The sequence below is a fragment of the Scyliorhinus torazame genome, chromosome 31 (genome assembly GCF_047496885.1).
Source record: "Scyliorhinus torazame isolate Kashiwa2021f chromosome 31, sScyTor2.1, whole genome shotgun sequence".
Classification (NCBI taxonomy): domain Eukaryota; kingdom Metazoa; phylum Chordata; class Chondrichthyes; order Carcharhiniformes; family Scyliorhinidae; genus Scyliorhinus; species Scyliorhinus torazame.
The window spans coordinates 3,123,411-3,145,332 of NC_092737.1; the positions used below are offsets into that span (position 1 = coordinate 3,123,411).

Here is a 21,922-nt window from a genome sequence, read left to right on the forward strand (position 1 = left end):
CTTTCTTTCCAATGAAGGGGCAGTTTAGTGTGGCCAATCCACCCACCCTGCACATCTTCCAAGAGCCGGTGCAGACTCAAAGGGCCGAATGGCCTCCTTCTGCACTGTAAATTCAATGATAATCTATGACAAAGGTTCGGCACAACATCGTGGGCCGAAGGGCCTGTTCTGTGCTGTATTTTCTATGTTCTATCTTTGGGTTGTGGGAGTGAAACCCATGCAGACATGGGGAGAATGTGCAAACTCCACATGGACAGTGACCCGGGGCCGGGATCGAACCCGGGACCTCGGCACCGTGAGGCAGCAGTGCTAACCACTGCGCCACCGTTATCCGATACGAAAAGTTGAGAAGGTCCTTTATAAAAATACAGACAGGATCCTTTGCTCTAATCACTGGAACCTCGATTGCAAAATCAATTTAAACACTTTTTGAAATAAATCACCAGTTGGATGCCAGCTGGAATATTGTGTCCCGATTCCGGGCTCCGCGCTTTGGGAAGGATGGCCGAGCCCCCAGAGGGAGGTTTAGGAGAACGAGACCAGGGATGAGGGGGTTCAGTCCGTGTGGGGAGAGCTGGGATCGTTCTGTGCCCGGAGGAGGTTAAGGGGGAGGTTTAATCAAGGCGTTCGAAATCACGAGGGGGTTGGATAGAGCAAATCAGGAGTAAGTGTTTCCCACAGACAGGAGGGTTGGTCAGCAGATGGGACACAGAGTCAGAGAGTTTTACAGTGCAGAAACAGGCCCGTTGGCCCATTGAGTCCATGCTAGCCCTCGAGCTCCTATCTGTTCTGATCCCATTTTCCAGCACTTGGCCCATAGTCTTGTTTCCTGTCATTTCAAATGTTCATCTAATGCTTCTTAACTGATGGCACGGTACGAAGTCTTACAACACCAGGTTAAAGTCCAACAGGTTTGTTTTGATGTCACTAGCTTTCGGAGCGCTGCTCCTTCCTCAGGTGAATGAAGAGGTCTGTTCCAGAAACATATATATAGACAGATTCAAAGATGCCAAACAATGCTTGGAAGGCGAGCATTAGCAGGTGATTAAATCTTTACAGATCCAGAAGGGGGAGGGGGTAAGTGGGGAGGGGGTAAGTGGGGAGGGGGGGGGGAAGGAAGGGAGTAATGGGTGGGGGAGGAAGGGGGTAACGGGTGGGGGAGGAAGGGGGTAACGGGTGGGGGAGGAAGGGGGTAACTGGGGTGGGGGGAGGAAGGGGGGTAACTGGATCTGTAAAGATTTAATCACCTGCTAATGCTCGCATTCCAAGCATTGTTTGGCATCTTTTGAAATTTGAACTTTCTTTTTCTTTCCACAGGAGTGCCCGGAACTGTTGAGTATTTGGAGCATTTTTGGTTAATGCGGATTAAATTGATTCGGCGGAGGGCAGACTTGAAACGCCGCAGCACACAAGACTACGGACCAAGGGCTGGGAAAATGGGATGAGGATAGACAGGCATAGAACAGACAGTGCAGAAGGAGGCCATTCGGCCCATCGAGTCTGCACCGATCTACTTAAACCCTCACTTCCACCCTATCCCCGTAACCCAATAACCCCTCCGAACCCTTTTGGTCACTCAAGGCAATTTATCACGGCCAATCCACCTAACCTGCACGTCTTTGGACTGTGGGAGGAAACCGGAGCACCCGGAGGAAACCCACGCAGACACGGGGAGGATGTGCAGACTCCGCACAGACAGTGACCCAAGCCGGAATCGAACCTGGGACCCTGGCGCTGTGAAGCCACAGTGCTAACCACTGTGCCTCCGTGCTGCCCATGTGTCTAGCTGTGAGTTATAAAAAGAACCATTGGGACAGAAAATTCTGCAGCTTTATTGACGTCTTCGGTTTACAAAATGACAGCAAAAACATTTCAGGCAAAGTGTAAATCAGACACGACAGTAGAATATCGCAGCAGTCGCTTTTATGTCCTCCCCGACGAGGCCCAGTGGGGGTTCAGAGGCCAGACTCTGGAACACAGGTTGAGTTTTAGCAGTGATTAAAATCTAAAATCAATGGTTAATCGCCTGGAGTGGGTGCATCCTCACCCCTTCCTCCAAACACAGGAAATGAGCTCAGGAAGTGGGGAGCTGGGAATGAAAGTCATTCCTGGCAGTTCCAGTGGTTCAGTGGCAAAGACGGGGTAATGGGCTGGACAAATTCAAAATTAATTTCTTATTTTTCATAGGTTTGTTTTTAACAATCTTGTCAGAAGCAAATATAAAAATACTATTAGGTTGAAAAGCGTATTGAACCCTTTCAAAATTGTTGCACTCATCTTGCAAAGCTCTTTGGCGTTGGTGTCAAATATTTAAAAGAATGTGGCAAAACCAGACGGCCAGAGGGAGGGAGGAGCGAGGGAGGGACCTTTCAGGGATCAGCACCCGAGGATTGAGGCGGGAGTGTCCACGGGATCAGCAGTCTCCCAAAGGCAGGATCCCGGTTGTAACGGGGCTGCAGTTTTATTTCTCTGCTTTGCGAATCCCATAACTTCCCCTCTGCAATCCAACGATTCTTTGTATGCAGATCGGGAGAATAAAAAGGTTAATTTCTTCAGCCAAACACCAGCGGAAGCTAGGAAATGATAACTTTTTCATAATGAAGTTCGTCCCCTGCAGGCTTTGGCATCTCATATGACAGGCCCTGCTGGAAGTGGCCAGGCCGGGGCAGAGCTCGTTGGAGTGAGAAGTGTTGCACTGGGATGCCGTGACTGTAGGAAGTCACCGGGATCTTCATTGGCTCCAGCTCAGGCCGGGAGGAGAGTGCAATCGCTTCCTTCTTAATGGAAAAGTTGAGGGACTGATTAATATATTGTAACTCACTCTTGATGACGGTGGATTGGAATTTCCCCAAACCAGGGTACATAGACCCTGGGCTGGGCCATTGCTCACTGGGAGATGCTGCCAGCTGTCTGGGCAGTAGCTGAGGAAGTGAATAGCCATTAAACTGGTGCTTCATGTAATCTGATGGCATCCCAAACACCACAGGGTTATTCTGCAAGAAAGAAAAACAAACTACAGTGAACACAACAGGCTTCAACTTCCAATTTACTCAGCACCATTATGTTTTGAAAATCATTTAATCTCAGATACCCTCCACCCCATCAGTCTTCCTTCTCTCCTCACTTCTAAAATCTACGTTTCCACCATTTCAGGTGAGCAGACCCCAGCCAGGTGAGCAGACCCCAGCCAGGTGAGCAGACCCCAGCCAGGTGAGCAGATCCCAGCCAGGTGAGCAGATCCCAGCCAGGTGAGCAGATCCCAGCCAGGTGAGCAGACCCCAGCCAGGTGAGCAGAATTTACAGTGCAGAAAGAGGCCATTCGGCCCATTTAGTCTGTACCGGCCCTTGGAAAGAGCACCTGATGAAGGAGCTGTGCTCTGAAAGCTAGATTCGAAACAAACCTGTTGGACTTTAACCTGGTGCTGTAAGACCTCTTACTGTGCCCACCCCAGTCCGACGCCAGAGTCTCCAAATCTCGGTTCTCTCTCCACAGTTATGGCTTGGCCGAGTATTTTCAGCTTATATTTCAGCATTTAATAGGTTGGATGGTAGACAAAATTAAAGGGGTGTGGGGATAGAACAGGATTTGGGATTAAGACATTGCTCCTTTGGAAGATGAAGACATGGACTGGTTGGAAGAAACATCCTAGCTGCCACCCTCACTTTGAACCTTAGCCAACGCCTGGGGATTCTCAATGGAAAGAACCTTGTGTGCAGTAAACAACCAAGATTATTGTTCGCTTCGCAATTGATCCAAATTCATGATGATACAGAAGGAAGATGTGGCTGAAAAAGCAAACCCCCCCACCCCACAAAACATTACCTTGTACATCGTTCTACAGGACAGCAGCACGGTAGCCTTGTGGATAGCACAATTGCTTCACAGCTCCAGGGTCCCAGGTTCGATTCCAGGGTCACTGTCTGTGTGGAGTCTGCACATCCTCCCCGTGTGTGCGTGGGTTTCCTCCGGTTTCCTCCCACAGTCCAAAGATGTGCAGGTTAGGTGGATTGGCCATGATAAATTGCCCTTAGTGTCCAAAATTGCCCTTAGCGTTGGGTGGGGTTACTGGGTTATGGGGATAGGGTGGCGGGTGTTGACCTTGGGTAGAGCTTTCCAAGAGCCGGTGCAGACTCGATGGGCCGAATGGCCTCCTTCTGCACTGTAAATTCTATGACACCCTCAGTCCCTTGTGAACTCCCAGCTGTGAAACTGTGGATCGCGACACAAACTCACCTGAGACAGGTCCGCGTGCAGGAAGCCAGTTTGAGGGACAGCAATTGGCTCCTTCAGAGCGCGTTTCATCTTCATACGACGGTTCTGAAACCAGGTCTTCACCTAAAAAAAATGTTTTTTTATTTATAACGGAAACTTTTTGTGGATCAGAATTTCCCCAAAGTATTATTTCAAAGCCCTGCACCTGTAAAGCACTGTCAATCACAACTCAGAAATAAGATTGATTTTTCATTCATCTAGATAAGAGAATTGGATAAATATCTGAAAATCAATATACTGCAGTTATAAAGAGTGGGATTAGCAGAGATGCACTTGAAGAATTGGAATGGATGAAATGGCCCCTGCAGTAACCTTTCTATGATTTGATATTTTTGTTGACACTCAGAAGACCAGTCAACAAGATGACGGCTTAAATTGTACATTTTCTGTCGACACCCGTATCCATCAATTCCATTCATTGCCGAGAATCTCATCACAGCTCGGAGTACACACAACCGGTGAAGATCCACAATCTTCTAAAGGGCAGAAGTCCAAAGTATACAATCCTCTTGAGTGAAGAATTTTCTCCTCTTCTCCATTTGAAATAGCCAACCCTTACCCCTGAGGCGCCCCCCTCCCCCACCCGGTCCCAGACACTGGAGTTTGCAGAACTCAGAATCTATCTTGTCAGACTTTGCAAAGGTTTTGATAGGTTCCAACGAGACCAAGTCTCATTCTTCTAATCAGAGGATTTCAGAGTAATCCATTAAGTAAAGATAGTGCATGACGTGAAGGATTAGAGGATGTGGAGGATTAGAGGAAGCGCCAATTCACCTAACAGCACGTCTTTCGGGACTTGGGGGAGGAAACCGGAGCACCCGGAGGAAACCCACGCAGACAGTGACCCGAGGCTGGAATCGAACCCGGGTCCCTGGTGCCGTGAGGCAGAAGTGATAACCACTGTGACCCCCCCTCCCATAGATCAGGTGTTAATTTTAAATCGGAGGTAGATATGTTTTTGGTAAGCTAATGTATTATGGGATGTGAGAGTTAGGTCACAGGTCAGCATTGAATGGCAGGACAGGCTTGAAGGACTGAATCGTTTACTCCCGTCCCTAAAAACATTCTCCTCATCTCTCTCTTGAATGAGCGACACCTTATTTTAAAAAAGTGACTCCAAGTTCTAGATTCTCCGACAAGACGAAATACTCTCACCACACCCAGCCTGCCAATGTACCTCAGAATCTTTAAAAGTTTTGATGAATCTCTGACATTTCCAAACTCTTGTGGATAAGTGCAGCCTTTCCCCATAAAACAACACCCCCATTCTTGGCATTAGTCGAGTAAACCTCCTTGGAGCAGCTGCTGATGTATTTACATCTTTCCTTAAACAAGGTGACCAATACTCAACACAGTACCTGAAGTAACACAACATTTTGTAGATCCATTAGAGAAGGATTATGTGCTCAATTTTCTCAATGGGCTCCAACCTGATTCGACGTGTTATCGCTGAGGCACTCAGGCTCACTGAGATGTGCCTTGTGCTGCATTTGCAGGCCCCAGACTCTGGCCTCAGGTGTTTAGCACCTCATTAACCAAACAAAAGGCACCAGAGGCTCCAGTATGTCTGACGGGAGGAAGGTGTGAAAGGTTTGAATATAGTGTCACAGCTGTCCCATTGAGAGAGGACAGTAGTTAACACTCCATTCGTACATCTTTAACCTGGAGTACATCACAAAAAGGAATTGTCACAGAACACAAAGTAGATACTGAGACCACATTATCTCGACAATGGGCATGAGTTAGAATGACATCAAATCACTCAAACCCACATTCCACAAGGTTCTCCCTCTTGCATAGCAACATTGTTCTCAGACTCCCCACCTTTGTTATTCTTAAAAAATATGAAACTGCAGAAAAGAGTCAGTGGGCCAGGCAATACCGATATTCCCAGACCTACCGCATGTGAAGACTAAAGCAAAATACTGGAAATTATACTAATTGACTACAACAAGACATGGACTAGCTGAATGGGCAGAGAAGCGGCAGATGCAATTTAAGAGACATGTGAGGTCACCATTTTGGCAATATAGAGAGAGGCAATATGGCTGCCAGTTTCAAGAATTAGACCTAATGTACCTGCGTTGATTCTTTACAGACACAGAATTTACAGTGCAGAAGGAGGCCAATCGGCCCATCGAGTCTTGGAAAGAGCACCCCACTCAAGGCCCATGCCTCCACCCTATCCCCGGAACCCGTTAACCCCACCCCAACTATTTTTGAAACTGAGGGCAATTTAGCATGGCCAATCCACCTAACCTGCTCATCTTTGGACTGTGGGAGGGAACCGGAGCACCCGGAGGAAACCCACGCACACACGGGGAGAACGTGCAGACTCGGCACAGACAGTGACCCAGCGGGGAATCGAACCTGGAGCTGTGAAGCAACTGTGCTACCGTGCTGCCATTTGAAAGAGTTATCCAATTAATCACATGCCCCTTGCTCTTTCTCCATAGCCCTGTTAACCTTTTCAAGTATTTATCCAATTCTTTTCTTATATAAATTTCATAAGTTCATAAGAAATAGGAGTAGAATTAGGCCATTCGGCCCATCGAGTCTGCTCCGCCATTCGATCATGGCTGATACCTACATCTGCTATCTACAATGTTACAGTACCTGATTCGTTTTTTCCCTTTAAGGGACAATTTAGCATCATCAATCCACCTACCCTGCACATCTTTGGGTTGTGGGGGCGAAACCCACGCAGACACGGGGAGAATGTGCAAACTCCACACGGACAGTGACCCAGAGCCAGGATCGAACCCAGGTCCTCCGGGCCTTGAGACAGTTTATCCAATTCTCTTCTGAAAGTTTTTTTAATTTTATTTTTATAAATTTAAGGTACCCAATTCATTGTTTTCCCAATTAAGGGGCAATTTAGCGTGGCCAATCCACCTACCCTGCACATCATTGGGTTGTGGGGGCGAGACCCACGTAGATACGGGGAGAATATGCAAACTCCACACGGACAGCGACCCTGAGCCGGGATCGAACCTGGTACCTTGGCGCCGTGAGGCAGCAGGGCTAACCCACTGTGCCACCGTGCTGCACCCTCTTTTGAAAGCTACTATTGAATCTGCTCCCACCGCCCTTTCAGGCAGAGCATGTGACCACATGGTTGCAGCAGAGGAGGCCAAACGTGTTTCTGGTGGCTCAGTGATTAGCACTGCTGCCTCACAGCTCCAGGGTCCCGGGTTCGATTCCCGGCTTGGGTCACTGTCTGTGCGGAGTCTGCACGTCCTCCCCGTGTCTGCGTGGGTTTCCTCCGGGTGCTCCGGTTTCCTCCCACAGTCCAAAGAGGTGCAGGATAGGTGGATTGGCCTTGCTGAATGCAAACTGTATCTTTCAGCTGTAAACAAGTGTGAGGTTGTCCATTTTGGACCAAATAGGATAGATCAGAGTCTTTCTCGATGGTATGAAGCTAAATTCAGCGGATGTCCAAAGAGACGCGAGGGGGTCAGGTACATAAATCATTAAAATGCCACAGACGGGCAGCACGGTGGTGCAGTGGGTTAGCACTGCAGCCTCACGGCGCTGAGGACCCGGGTTCGATCCCAGCTCTGGGTCACTGTCCGTGTGGAGTTTGCACATTCCCCCCGTGTCTGTGTGGGTCTCACCCCCACAACCCAAAGATGTGCAGGGTAGGTGGATTGATCACGCTAAATTACCCCTTAATTGGAAAAATGAATTGGGTACTCTAAATTTATTTTAAAAATAAATTTTTTAAAAATGCCACAGCCAAGTGCAGAAAGTAATCAAAAAGGCCAATGGAATGTTCGCCTTTATATCCAGAGGATTGGTGTAAAAATACACAGAGGCACCAAACTCTGATTAGACCCCACATGGAGTCACTCTGAGCAGATCTGGACACTGCATCGTTGGAAGGATATTTTGGCCTGGGAGGGGGAGCGATATAGGTTTATAAGAATGACACCTGAATTTCAGGGGTTAAGTTATGAGGGGAGATTATACAAATTAGGCCTGTTTTCTCTAGAATTTGGAAGGGGTGATCTGGGGCGTCATTCTCCGACCCCCCGCCAGGTTGGAGAATGGCCGTTGGCCGCCGTGAATCCCGCCCCCGCCCCCCGCCGAAGTCTCCGGTACTGGAGATTGGGCGGGGGGCGGGAATCGGGCCGCGCCGGTTGGCGGGACCCCCCCCCGCTCAATTCTCCGGCCCGGATGGGCCGAAGTCCCGCCCAGAAATTGCCTGTCCCGCCGGCGTAAATCAAACCTGGTATTTACCGGCGGGACCAGGTGGCGTGGGCGGGCTCCGGGGTCCTGGGGGGGGGGGGGGGGCGCGGGGCGATCTGACCCCGGGGGGATGCCCCCACCGTGGCCTGGACCGTGATCGGGGCCCACCGATCCGCGGGCGGGCCTGTGCCGTGGGGGCACTCTTTCCCTTCCGCCTCCGCCACGGCCTCCACCATGGCGGAGGCGGAAGTGACTCTCCCCACTGAGCATGCGCGGGAAACTTTCAGCGGCCGCTGACGCTCCCGCGCATGCGCCGCATTTCCGCGCCAGCTGGCGGGGCGGAAATCCCTCCGGCGCCGGCCTAGCCCCTCAATGTTGGGGCTCGGCCCCCAAAGATGCGGAGCATTCCGCACCTTTGGGCCGGCGCGATGCCCGTCTGATTGGTGCTGTTTTTGGCGCCAGTCGGCGGACATCGCGCCGTTGGGGGAGAATTTCGCCCCAGATTTAAGTCTTCAAGACATTAACAGGGAAAGACAGGGTAGGGAAAGGTAGACTGTTTCCACTGGTTGGAGATTCTAGGACGAGGGGAGGGGGCAGAGTCTAAAGATTAGGGCTAAACCGTTCAGGAGAGATGTTAGGAAGAATTACTCTACACAAAGGGTGTTAGAGGTTTGGCACTCCCTCTCACACATAGTAGTTGATGCTGGATTAGTTGCTAATTCTGAATCGGATAGGTAAATGTTTGGCAGTTAGATCAGCTGTAATAATCCACAGGAGGCCGGGGTACCGTCACCACACCAGTATTTATTTGCAATAACTTCTATACAAGAGCAGCTCCAAACAGAGCTGCTCGCATTCCAGTCAACTTAAGACTGCCTCACAAAGCCTACACAGGTGCTTATATGGGCCCCCTCAATGAGCTATCATTGAGGGAGCTCATACTCCATTTGGCCAACCAATAATGCCAATTGGAGGTCATTACACCAGCCATGATCGCGTTGTCTGGCAGGGTGGGTTCGAGGGGCTGAATGGCCATGGCTCCTCCCCATACACTCACATTACCTGTTGACTGGTCAGCCCTATCACACTGCCCAGATCCTGTCGTTCCGACGCAGTAACGTATCGCTGTAGCTGGAAATGTTGCTGAAGAACTCGGAGCTGATCGGCGCTGAAGATTGTCCGACCTTTATGTTTCTTTGGCACGGATTCTTCACTCGAGTCCCTCTCCTCTACAGAACTTAACCATGCGTCTCCACTGGCATTAAGCCTTTCCAAATCATCGTGTGAGTCTGCCTCAGACTCGGGAATGCCCAAAGCTACAAACAACAAGAGATCAATTTCAGACCTTTCCGAAATACCAGAAGGATTGAAGGAGTGCTTCCCTCGCCACTTCCCTCGTCCTCTACTCCAATTTATTATTCTGCTTCTCCAACATCAAGAAAATAAAGGAAAAGGAATATTGAGAATGCTTCATTCCCTCACCCTGACATTGACCTCGAGGCTCAACCGGACTGCTACAACCTTGGTGGCATCTTTGATCGGGGGGGGGGGGGGGGGGGGGGGGGGTGGAGGGGGCAGCACGGTGGCGCAGTGGTTAGCACTGCCGCCTCACGGCGCCGAGGTCTGCACATTCTCCCCGTGTCTGCGTGGGTTTCACCCCCACAACCCAAAGATGTGCAGGGTAGGAGGATTGGCCGTGCTAAATTGCCCCTTAATTGGATAAAATTAATTGGGGTAATCTAAATGTATTTAAAAAAAGTCCAAAATTGTAACCCCCTCCCAGATTCAGTTGCCCGAGGAACGATGATTCCAACTTCACATCTTTGTGAAAGTGCTTTACGCAAGAGGATAGAGAGAGAGGAGGAAGGAGAGAGAGAGTGACAGAGAAGGGACGAGGGCTATCCGCTAATCTGATCTTCCTCTCACCACACGTGTTCCAGACACTCCTTACCCACAGACGCAGAGGCTCCCGTTCCCACGTCTTTGATCACAAATGCCATGTCGGACGTCTCAGCAAAGTCACTTTGTCCTGACGAATATGCACAGCCGTAACCCCCAACCGATCCTGGAGATGTGCCAGCTACAAAAAACACACGACAGACGTTTATGTGGTGAGATACCGAGGCAGCGACATTAAAAACTCAACATTGTCAATAGTGAGGGCAGCAAGGTGGTGCAGTGGTTAGCACTGCTGCCTCACGGCGCCGAGGTCCCAGGTTCTATCCCGGCTCTGGGTCACTGTTCGTGTGGAGTTTGCACATTCTCCCCGTGTCTGCGTGGGTTTCACCCCCACAACCCAAAGATGTGCTGGTTAGGTGGATTGGCCACGCTAAATTGCCCCTTAATTGGAAAAAAAGAATTGGGTACTCTAAATTTAAAAAAAGCATTGTCAATACCAAACATCCCTCGAGTCCCCACCCCATTCAGATTGTGCAAATGTTTCGTCCACCACTTCCCCCCCTTTCCACCCGATTTGGATGGGGGGGGTGGGGGGGAAACAGAAGTGTTGTCACTGGGGAGAAGACCCAAGCGCTTGATTCATTCATTGAGTGCTGGGCAGAAGCACCATTTCAGTCGGTTGAAGCACTATGGGATGAATGTAACCTGGGGTCCACTCTGTAAGTGGAAAGAGTCAGGAGGGTCATTACTCCATCCCCTCTGGTAATAGCCACTGGACAGTGACCAGTTATTACCTTCTCCTCTTTACCCTGGGGAGTCACAATCAATTCCTGCCCTGTGGGGGCTGGACATAGAGTTTCATAGAATTTACAGTGCAGAAGGAGACCATTCGGCCCATCGAGTCTGCACCGGCTCTTGGAAAGAGCACCCTACCTAAGGTCCACACCTGCACCCTATCCCCATAACCCAGCCACCCAACCCAACACTAAGGGCAATTTTGGACACGAAGGGCAATTTATCACGGCCAATCCACCTAACCCGCACATCTTTGGACTGTGGGAGGAAACCGGAGCACCCGGAGGAAACCCACGCACACACGGGGAGGATGTGCAGACTCCGCACAGACAGTGACCCAAGCCGGAATCGAACCTGGGACCCTGGAGCTGTGAAGCATTTGTGCTACCCACAATGCTACCGTGCTGCCCCAAAATGCAATATCAGGAGTGGGATCTTCGCTCAAGTTCAATCCTCTGATCCCGCCTTCCCCTCCCCCATAAACCTTTATCCCCCAAGAGCTATATCTAATTCTTTCTTCAAACTACACAATATTTTCGCCTCAACTACTTTCTGTGGCAGCAAATTCCACAGATTCCCCGCTCTCTGGGTGAAGACATTTCTCCTCACCTCAGTCCTAAAAGGTTTACCCCTTATCCTCAAACTATGACCCCTAGGTCTGGACTCCCCACCATCGGGAACATTAGCACAGGGCTAAATCGCTGGCTTTGAAAGCAGACCAAGGCAGGCCAGCAGCACGGTTCAATTCCCGTACCAGCCTCCCCGAACAGGCGCCGGAATGTGGCGACTAGGGGCTTTTCACAGTAACTTCATTGAAGCCTACTTGTGACAATAAGCGATTTTCATTTCATTCATTCTTTCTGAATCTACCCTGTCTAATCCTGTTAGAATTTTAAGTTTCTATGAGATCCCCTCTCACTCTTCTAAACTCCAATCAATATAATCCTAACCGATTTAGTCTCTCCTCGTCTGACAGTCCCGCCATCCCAGGAATCAACCTGGTGAACCTTTGCCGCACTCCCTCCATCGCAAGAACATCCTTCCTCAGAGAAGGACACCAAAACTGCCCACAATACTCCAGGTGTGGCCTCACCAATGCCCGATACAATTGCAGTAAAACATCTCTATTCCTATACACAAATCCTCTCAATATGAATCCAACATACCATTTGCCTTCTTTACTGCCTGCTGTACCCGTGCGCTTACTTTCAGCGACTGTTACACGAGGACACCAAGGTCTCGCTGAGTATCCGCCTCTCTCAATTTACACCATTCAAATAATAATCTGCCTTCCTATTTTTGCTACCGAAATGAATAACCTCACATTTATCCACATTATACTGCATCTGCCATGCATGTTCCCACTCACTCAGCCTGTCCAAATCCCACTGAAGCATCTCTGCATCCTCCTCACAGCTCACCCTCACACCCAACTTTGTATCATCTGCAAATTCATTTAGTTCCCTCACGTCCAAATCGTTAATATATAATGTGAACAGTTGGCGTCCTTGCATAGATCCCTGCTGTACCCCACTAGCCACGGCCTGCCAGTTAGAAAGAGACCCATTTATCCCCATTTTTTGCTTCTTGTCTGCTAACCAGTTTTCCATCCATCTCAAGACACGACCAGTCATCCCATGCACTTTGACTTTACATAGTAATCGGCTACATGAGACCTTGTCGATAGCCTTGTGAAAGTCTAAATAAACTACATACTCCGAAGAATTCGAGTAGATTTGTCAAGCATTTTGTAAATCCCTGCTGACTTTGACTGATTAAACCACTGCTTTCAAATGCTGTGCTATGAAATCCTTGATAATGGACACCAGCAACTTCCCTGCTACCAAGTTAGTCTCTCCTCCCTTTTTGAATAGCGGGGTTACATTCGCTAACCTCAAATCTGCAGGAAACATTCCAGAATCCAAAGAATTTTGGAAAATGACCAATGGATCCACTATTTCCAGAGCCACTTTCTCAAGTACTCTGGGATGAAGATTATCCGGCCCTGGCGATTTGTCCACCTTCAATTCCATTAATTTCCCGCAAACCATTTCTTTACTAATACTGATTTCCTTCAGCTCCTCACTAAAACTTGTTTTTCTCAGAACTTCTGGGACATTATTCATGTCTTCCTTTGTGAAGGCAGAAGCAAAGTGCGAATTTAGTTCCTTCGCCATTTCTTTGTTCCCTGTTATGAGTTCCCTCGTTTCTGACTGTAAAGGCCTTCTGGGGGCCTAGTTTTTATTAATCTTTTTCTCTTTGTAGAAACTTATCAGTTATGTGCCCCAATTAGCTTTATTGTATTTGTCCCTTTTTTCTTTTTAATTTAGAGCGCCCAATTCATTTTTTTTGCCAATTAAGGGGCAATTTAGCGTGGCCAATCTACTTGCCCTGCATATCATTGGGTTGTGGGGGTGAGACCCACGCAGTAACGGGGAGAATGTGCAAACTCCACACGGACAGTGACCCAGAGCCGGGATTGAACGCGGGTCCTTGGCATCATGAGGCAGCAGTGCTAACCCACTGCGCTTTGGAGAGGGTGCAGAGGAGGTTTACCAGGATGTTGCCTCATCTGGAGGTTGTGAGCGATGTGGAGAGGCTGAATAGACTCGGACTGTTTTCATTAAAAGACGGAGGTTGAGGGGTGACCTGATGGAGGTCTACAAGATTATGAGGGGCATGGACAGAGTGGATGGGCAGGCACTCTTTCCCAAGGTGGAGGGGTCAGTCACCAGGGGGCACAGGTTTAAGGTCCGAGGGGCAAAGTTTAGAGGAGATGTGCGAGGCAGGTTTTTTTTACACAGAGGGTGGTGAGGGCCTGGAACGCGTTGCCAGGGAGGTTGTGGAAGCAGATACATTAACGGTGTTCAAAAGGAATCTTTAAAAAAAATAATTTTTAAAATAATCTTTATTGTCACAAGTAGGCTTACATCAACACTGCAATGACGTTACTGTGAAAAGCTCCTAGTGGCACCACTCCTGCGCCGATTCGGGTACACAGAGGGAGAATTCAGAATGTCCAGATTACCTAATTGACGAACACATGGATAGGATGGTACAGAGGGATACGGGACAAGGAAGTGCTGAGGGTTTTAGGCAAAGGTTAGTATCATGACCGGCACAGGCTCGGAGGGCCAAAGGGCCTGTTCCTGTGCTGTATTGTTCTTTGTTCATTCGGAGAAGAGGATGAAAGACTCTGGCAAACATTCTACATTCCAACCACACTCCTGGGGCGAAATTCTCTGGTATCAGTGCGATGTCTGCCGACTGGCGCCCAAAACGGCGCAAATCAGTCGGGCATCGTGCCGCCCCAAAGGTGCGGAATGCTCCGCATCTTGTGGGGCCGAGCCCCAACCTTAAGGGGCTAGGCCCGCGCCGGACTAAATTCCGCCCCGCCAGCTGGCGGAATAGGCCTTTGGTGCCCCGCCAGCTGGCGCGGAAATTACATCTCCCGGCGGCGCATGCGCGGGAGCGTTAGCGGCCGCTGACGGCCTTCCGCGCAGTGGAGGGAATCTCTTCCGCCTCCGCCATGGTGGAGACCGTGGCGAAGACGGAAGGGAAAGAGTGCCCCCACGGCACAGGCCCGCCCGCGGATCGGTGGGCCCCGATCACGGGCCAGGCCACCGTGGGGGCACCCCGCCGGGGCCAGATCGCCCCACGCCCCCCCAGGACCCCGGAGCCCACCCGCACCGCCTTGTCCCGCCGGTAAGGTAGGTGGTTTAATCTATGCCGGTGGGACAGGCATTTAAGCAGCAGGACTTCGGCCCATCCGTGCCGGAGAATCGCGGGGAGGGGGGCCCGCCAACCGGCGCGATTCCTGCCCCCGCCGAATATCCGGTGCCGGTGAATTCGGCAACCGGCGGGGGCGGGATTCACGGCAGCCCCCGCCGATTCTCCGACCCGGCGGGGGGTCGGAGAATCTCGCCCCTTATCTCCCAACCTCCACTCCTGGTGTCAACTTTAATGTGGTCCCTTGTCATTGGTTTATCAATAGTTACATGCGGGTCGGGTGGGGGGGGCGAGAGGAACTCCAATCTCTCGGTCTTCTCCACTCTGTGGCAACAGACACAATCTCAAGTCACTCCATAACTTTTTTTAATACAAATTTAAAGCAACAATTCTTTTTTTTCTAATTAAGGGACAATTTTTTTTAGTGTACCCAATTAATTTTTTCCAATTCAGGGGCAGCTTAGCGTGCCCAATCCACCTACCCTGCACATCTTTGGGTTGTGAGGGTGAAACCCACGCAGACGCGGGAGAATGTGCAAACTCCACACGGACAGTGATCCAGAGCTGGGATCGAACCTGGCCACGCTAAATTGCCCCTTAATTGAAGAAAGAAAAATAATTGGCTACTCTAAATTTATATATATTTTTTTATAAATAGGATGTATCAGATGAATACGCGGCTAAGAGATGGTGTGGGGAAGGTTTCAAATTCCTAGGGGTAGGTGGGGGGGGGGGAATACCTGTACAAACTGGACGCGGGGTTACATACTAGAGTGGTTGGGGACGTTTAAACTAATATGGCAGGGGATAGAAACCTTCGCAAGGATTCAGAGCAGGGGGAATCAAGAACAAGAGAAAAAGACAGCAAGGAGAAGAAGAAAAGTGATGGGCAGATAAATCAAGAGCCTGTATCAGATAATGACACTGTAGAAAATAGTAGGGATGGGACAAGAAACACTAAAAGGACTAGCCTTAAGGTTTTGTACCTGAACGCAGTGAGCATTCAAAACAAAATGGATGAATTAGTTGCGTAGATAGATGTAAAGGGGTGTGATATAGTTGGGATTACGGAGACACGGCTCCAAGGTGACCAAGGATGGGAAGTAAACACGGAGGGACGTTCAGTTTATTCCTATTTTTAGGAAGAACAGATAGAAAGTAAAAGGTGGTGGAGTTGCATTGTTGATTAAAGAAGATATTGATACAATATTGAGGAAATATATTAGTACAGATAATGTGGAATCTGTCTGGGTCGAGTTACGAAACGTCAAAGAGCAAAAGACATTTGTGGGGGTGGTATCTGGGGGGCCACGGTAGCACAGTGGTTAGCACTGTTGCTTCACAGCGACAGGGTCCCGGGTTCGATTCCCGGCTTGGGTCACTGTCTGTGCGGAGTCTGCATGTTCTCCCCGTGTCTGCGTGGGTGTCCTCCGGGTGCTCCGGTTTCCTCCCATAAGTCCCGATAGTCGTGCTTGTTGGGTGAATTGGACATTCTGAATTCTCCCTCAGTGTACCCGAACAGGCGCCGGAATGTGGATTTTTTCAAAATATTTTATTTTATTACAAACATGTATCAAAACAGGTTACAGCGAATAAACATCCCGGGAAACTTACTTCCCAATAATCAATTATACAGCCTGTACAGATTCCCCCCCCCTTTTAATTCCCCCCTCCGCCTGCGATAAACAGCTCCTCAAACACGGTCACAAACATCCCCCCCTTTCCTCAAACCCCCCTGAAGAGCCCCTTATCTCATAATTTATCTTCTCTAATCGCAGGCATACAGGTCACAACGAAGCCGCTACCCCCGGTCGCCACTCCAACAAAATTCGCCGCCGTGCAATCAGAGAGGCGAAGGCTACGACATCGGTCTTCCTCCCGTCCATGAGCTCCGGCTTCTCTGAAACCCCAAATATCGCCACCATAGGGTCCGGGTCCACCTCCTCCTCCACTATCCTGGCGAAGACCGCGAACACTCCCGCCCAGAATCTTCCCAATTTTTCACAACCCCAAAACATTTTTTTAACATAAATTTGGAGTACCCAAGTCATTTTTTCCAATTAAGGGGCAATTTAGCGTGGCCAATCCACCTACCCTGCACATCTTTGGGTTGTGGGGGTGAGACCCACGCAGACACGGGGAGAATGTGCAAACTCCACACGGACAGTGACCTGGGGCCGGGATCGAACCTGGTACCTCGGCGCCGTGAGGCAGCAGTGCTAACCCACTGCGCCACCATGCTGCCCTATGCAACCCCAAAACATGTGCGTGTGATTCGCTGGCCCCCACCCACACTCATCTGCTACCCCATGAAAGAATTCTCATTCTCGCCAGAGTCATACGCACCGTGTACCACCTTAAACTGTATCAGGTTCATCCTTGCACAAGAGGAGGTCCTGTTTACCCTACACAGTGGACTAGGGGATTTTCACTGTAATCCTACTTGTGACACAAATAAAGGTTATTACTATACAGACCAGTGAACCGCAGGGTAATGTTGGGAATAGCATTAGTCAGGATATCAGAATGTTTGATGCAGAGGGAGCTACATCTTTACAGGGCAGTTAGGATTTGAAGCAGAGGATACAGAGCTGAGAGGGAATAACACAGCCAGACATTGGCCTCCTTCTAACTTGCCTTTCAGAATTGTCTAAATTGACAGTGATCATGGGGAAGGAGATCAGCAGCTGAACACCTCCCCTGACCTGTACCCCATAGGAATGGCCAGGTGGTCCCGAGTTTAGTGGGGAACTTTTAGTCTACAGACCAAAGCACACCTCCTTGTGTAGAAAGGGACAACAATTAGCCCAGAACTGCTCTGCACCAGCCGAATGTAAGCTGCAGTTTACCATGTGTCCTTTTCCAATAAATTACAATCATTCCGATCAGAAGGAGGTGAATATTCAGAATCCTCCAGAACCGACACAGAGCGTTCTCGCTGGGGGGGGGGGGGGGGGCGGAGAGTGCGCCCCCCTCCCCTCCCGTTCGCCCCCAGTCTCGCCTCCCCCTCCTCAATACTCACTCTCATCCATGGAGCAACATGAGGCGGTGCTGCTATTCTCTGTCTGCTCCAGCTCGGCTTCGCCATGCTCGGGCCAGTACCCCGCAGCAGCGCCTGGAAAGGGTTCAAAGTGGGACCTGTGTGTGAGAGTGATGGGAGAGGGTCACCTTGATCGATGTTGCAGAAAGCCAGAGGAGCGGTGTCCAGATAAATAGATTCTTCTTATTACCCCAGTCCCCGGGTGAAATCACCAGTGACCATATCAATGTGGAACGCTGCAGCACAGGGTGACATTCGGCCATCCGCTCTGTGCCAGCCCCTTGACAGTTATCCAATTAAATCCACTTTCCTCCCTCATTTTACTGCCAGGGAGTATTTATCCAATGTCCATTTTAAATCTGTTTCCCCCCCCCCCCCCAATCCAGGGGAACTCCCCCCCCCAAAACCAGGGGCATTCCCCCCCCCCCCCCCCAATCCAGGGGAACTACCCCCTCCTCCCCGATCCAGGGGAACTACCCCCCCTCCCCGATCCAGGGGAACTACCCCCCCTCCCCCAATCCAGGGGAACTACCCCCCCCTCCCCAATCCAGGGGAACTCCCCCCCCTCCCCAATCCAGGGGAACTCCCCCCCCTCCCCAATCCAGGGGAACTCCCCCCCCTCCCCAATCCAGGGGAACTCCCCCCCCTCCCCAATCCAGGGGAACTACCCCCCCTTCCCAATCCAGGGGAATTCCCTCCCCAATCCAGGGGAACTCCTCCCCCCCAATCCAGGGTAACTCCCCCCCCAATCCAGGGTAACTCCCCCCCCCCAATCCAGGGTAACCCCCCCCATCCAGGGTAATTTCCCCCCCAATCCAGGGTAACTCCCCCCCCCAATCCAGGGTAACTCTCCCCCCCCCAATCCAGGGTAATTTAACTGCCCCCCCCCCCAATCCAGGGTAACTGCCCCCCCCCAATCCAGGGTAACTGCCCCCCCGCCCTACCTGACTTCCAAGGCTGGTTGCCCCCGAGCTGCTCCGCCCTCTCCACCAGCACTCCCTGGGTGATGTGGGGCTGGTAAGTCAGGCAAAGCGGGAATGTCCCATTGCCAGTATAGCTGCCGTCCTGCCCAAAGCCCTCCTCCGCCGGGGCAGACGGTTCGCTGCGAACTTGGAAGTTGAGGTAAAGCTGCTCCATGCTTCCTGGAGCAGGGGAAGGGACTGGGAGCTCCGTGCGCCGCTCACACACATCCCTCAGCTTGGCCAGCATCAGTGAAGCCGGTGGAAATGAGGTGGTGAGAATGAGGTGTTAATCGCTCCTTTTCCTATGGAAATCAGAGGGAGGGGGAGGAATCCTCAATGGCAAATCAGAATTAAACCAATCCCAATGAAAGGTTTCGATGGTAGCCATGATGTGGAGATGATGTTGGACTGGGGTGAGCACAGTAAGAAGTCTTACAACACCAGGTTAAAGTCCAACAGGTTTGTTTCGATGTCACTAGCTTTCGGAGCGCTGCTCCTTCCTCAGGTGAATGAAGAGGTCTGTTCCAGAAACACATATATAGACAAATTCAAAGATGCCAAACAATGCTTGGAATGCGACCATTAGCAGGTGATTAAATCTTTACAGATCCAGAGATGGGGCGACCCCAGGTTAAAGAGGTGTGAATTGTGTCAAGCCAGGACAGTTGTAGGATTTCGCATGCCAGATGGTGGGGGATGAATGTAATGCGACATGAATCCCAGGTCCCGGTTGAGGCCGCACTCATGTGTGCGGAACTTGGCTATAAGTTTCTGCTCGGCGATTCTGCGTTGTCGCTTACCCGGAGATCAGAGGCTGAATGCCCTTGACTGCTGAAGTGTTCCCCGACTGGAAGGACTTTAACCTGGGGTTGTAAGACTTCTTACAATGGTAGCCACCAGCATTTTACCAGAAGTTGTTCGCATCATATGTACCCCAGCTACAGTCTGATCCAAAATGTCCCTCTTCTGTTTCTGCCAAGAACTTCATTCAATTCTCCAGCCACCCCATTGTTTTTTTTTTAATAAATATTTTATTGAAAATTTTTGGTCAACCAACACAGTACATTGTGCATCCTTTACACAACATTATAACAATACAGATAATAATGACCTTTTTTATATAAACAAAAAACAACAAATAAATAAATACTAAATAACAAAAATGAAAACTAGCCCTAATTGGCAACTGCCTTGTCACAGGCTATACCCCCCCACCCACCCCCCCATCCCTCCCCCCCCCCCCCCCCCCCCCAAGTCCTGGGCTGCTGCTGCTGCCTTCTCATCCACCCCATTGTTGATCATCTAAAATCTGACAAAATGCAGAGTTTCACAGCCGAGCGAGAGACCCTCTGGCCCATCCAGTCACTGCTAACCCCCAGCTCCTGGCCAGACTGCCGATGAAGGACGGCCTGTGGTTTTGGCCATTGCAATGCAGGAAGGTACTGGCCGCATCACAGAGGGAGAGGGGGGATTCCAGGAATGGGGAATTTTAACAATGAGGAAAGATTGTTACAATGCAGAAGGAGGCTGTAAGGCCCACTGTCTGTACTAGCCCTTCCACCGAGCAATCATAGCTAAACATAGAACATACAGAAGGAGACCACTCACAGGTCGGCGCAACATCGAGGGCCGAAGGGCCTGTACTGCGCTGTAATGTTCTATGTTCTATTCGGCCCATCGAGTCTGCACTGACCCACTTAAACCCTCACTTCCACCCTATCCCCGTAACCCAATAACCCCTCCCAGCCTTTTTGGACACTAAGGGACAATTTATCATGGCCAATCCACCTAACCTGCACATCTTTGGACTGTGGGAGGAAACCGGAGCACCCGGAGGAAACCCACGCAGACACGGGGAGGACGTGCAGACTCCGCACAGACAGTGACCCAAGCCGGAATCGAACCTAGGGCCCTGGAGCTTGAAGCAACAGTGCTAACCACTGTGCTACCGTGCTGCCCAGTCCCCTGCCACATTTTTTGAAAGATTGGATAGGCTGAGTTAGGAATATTTCCCCCCGTAGGGGGGGGTTTGGGAATCTGGACCTCTGCCTGAAAAGCTTTTATAAAATCTGCAGATTATTTATTCAGACATTTGTTTCCCAGGGAAATGTTGTTTAGAATGGGGGGGTGGGGGGATTTCACATTTTTAATCACTGGGGTTCCACTGGAGGGGGGGGGGGTGATTCTGGATTTCACATTTCTGTAATTGGGGTTCCACGGAGGGGGGGGGGGTTGGAGGGGTGCTGGGAGGTTGGAAGGGGTGCTGGAGGGGTTGGAGGGAGGGGTTGGGGGGTGCTGGGGGGGTTGGAGGGGGGTGCTGGGGGGGTTGGAGGGGGGTGCTGGGGGCTTGGAGGGGGTGCTGGGGGTTAGGTGGGTGCCGAGGGTTCAGAGGGGGTGTTGGGGGATTTGAGGAGGTGCTGGGGGGTTAGAGGGAGTGCTGGGGGTTAGAGGGAGTGCTGGGGGTTATGGTGGGGTGCTGGGGGTTATGGGGGTGCTGAGGGTTCAGAGGGGGTGTTGGGGATTTGAGGAGGTGCTGGGGGGTTAGAGGGAGTGCTGGGGGTTAGAGGGAGTGCTGGGGTTATGGTGGGGTGCTGGGGGTGCTGAGGGTTCAGAGGGGGTGTTGGGGGATTTGAGGAGGTGCTGGGGGGTTGGAGGGGGTGCTGAGGGTTTAGAGGGGGTTCTGGGAGGTTGGAAGGGGTGCTGGGGGGGTTGAAGGGAGGGATGGGGGGGTTGGAGGGGGGTGCTGGGGGCTTGGAGGGGGGGCTGAGGGTTTTAGAGGAGGTGCTGGGGGTTTGCGGGGGTGCTGGGGGTTAGGGGGGTGCTAAGGGTTCAGAGGGGGTGTTGGGGGATTTGAGGAGGTGCTGGGGGGGGGGTTAGAGGGGTTGGAGGGGGTGCTGAGGGTTTAGAGGGGGTGCTGGGGTTAGGGGGCGCTGGGGGTTAGGGGGGCTGCTGGGGGGTTTGGAGGGAGTGCTGGTGGTTAGGGGGAGTGCTGGGGTTAGGGGGGTGCTGGGGGTTAGGGGCACTGGGGGTTAG

The 21,922-nt window shown here is 50.9% G+C and overlaps 1 protein-coding gene across 1 annotated transcript; it reads right to left on the reverse strand.

Annotated features, from left to right (window-relative positions):
• Window positions 1–1,812: 1,812 nt before the first annotated feature.
• On the reverse strand, window positions 1,813–19,352 carry LOC140404615 (uncharacterized). The gene is made up of 6 exons (XM_072493218.1): window positions 18,872–19,352; window positions 17,910–18,025; window positions 10,416–10,544; window positions 9,527–9,780; window positions 4,235–4,336; window positions 1,813–2,993 (listed from the first exon to the last, which is right to left on the reverse strand). Exons 2-6 carry the CDS (start codon window positions 17,917–17,919, stop codon window positions 2,574–2,576), a joined length of 915 nt encoding a protein of 304 aa, XP_072349319.1. The 5' UTR covers window positions 17,920–18,025; window positions 18,872–19,352; the 3' UTR covers window positions 1,813–2,573.
• Window positions 19,353–21,922: the final 2,570 nt, after the last annotated feature.

What these genes read in the sequence shown, in the direction of transcription:
- LOC140404615 (XM_072493218.1), bottom strand. An exon ending in GGGAGCCTCTGCGTCTGTGG is followed by an intron (nt 9,781 to 10,415) that starts GTAAGGAGTGTC and finishes TGTTGTTTGTAG; the next exon opens with CTTTGGGCATTCCCGAGTCT. An exon ending in TGCACGCGGACCTGTCTCAG is followed by an intron (nt 2,994 to 4,234) that starts GTGAGTTTGTGT and finishes TCTTTCTTGCAG; the next exon opens with AATAACCCTGTGGTGTTTGG.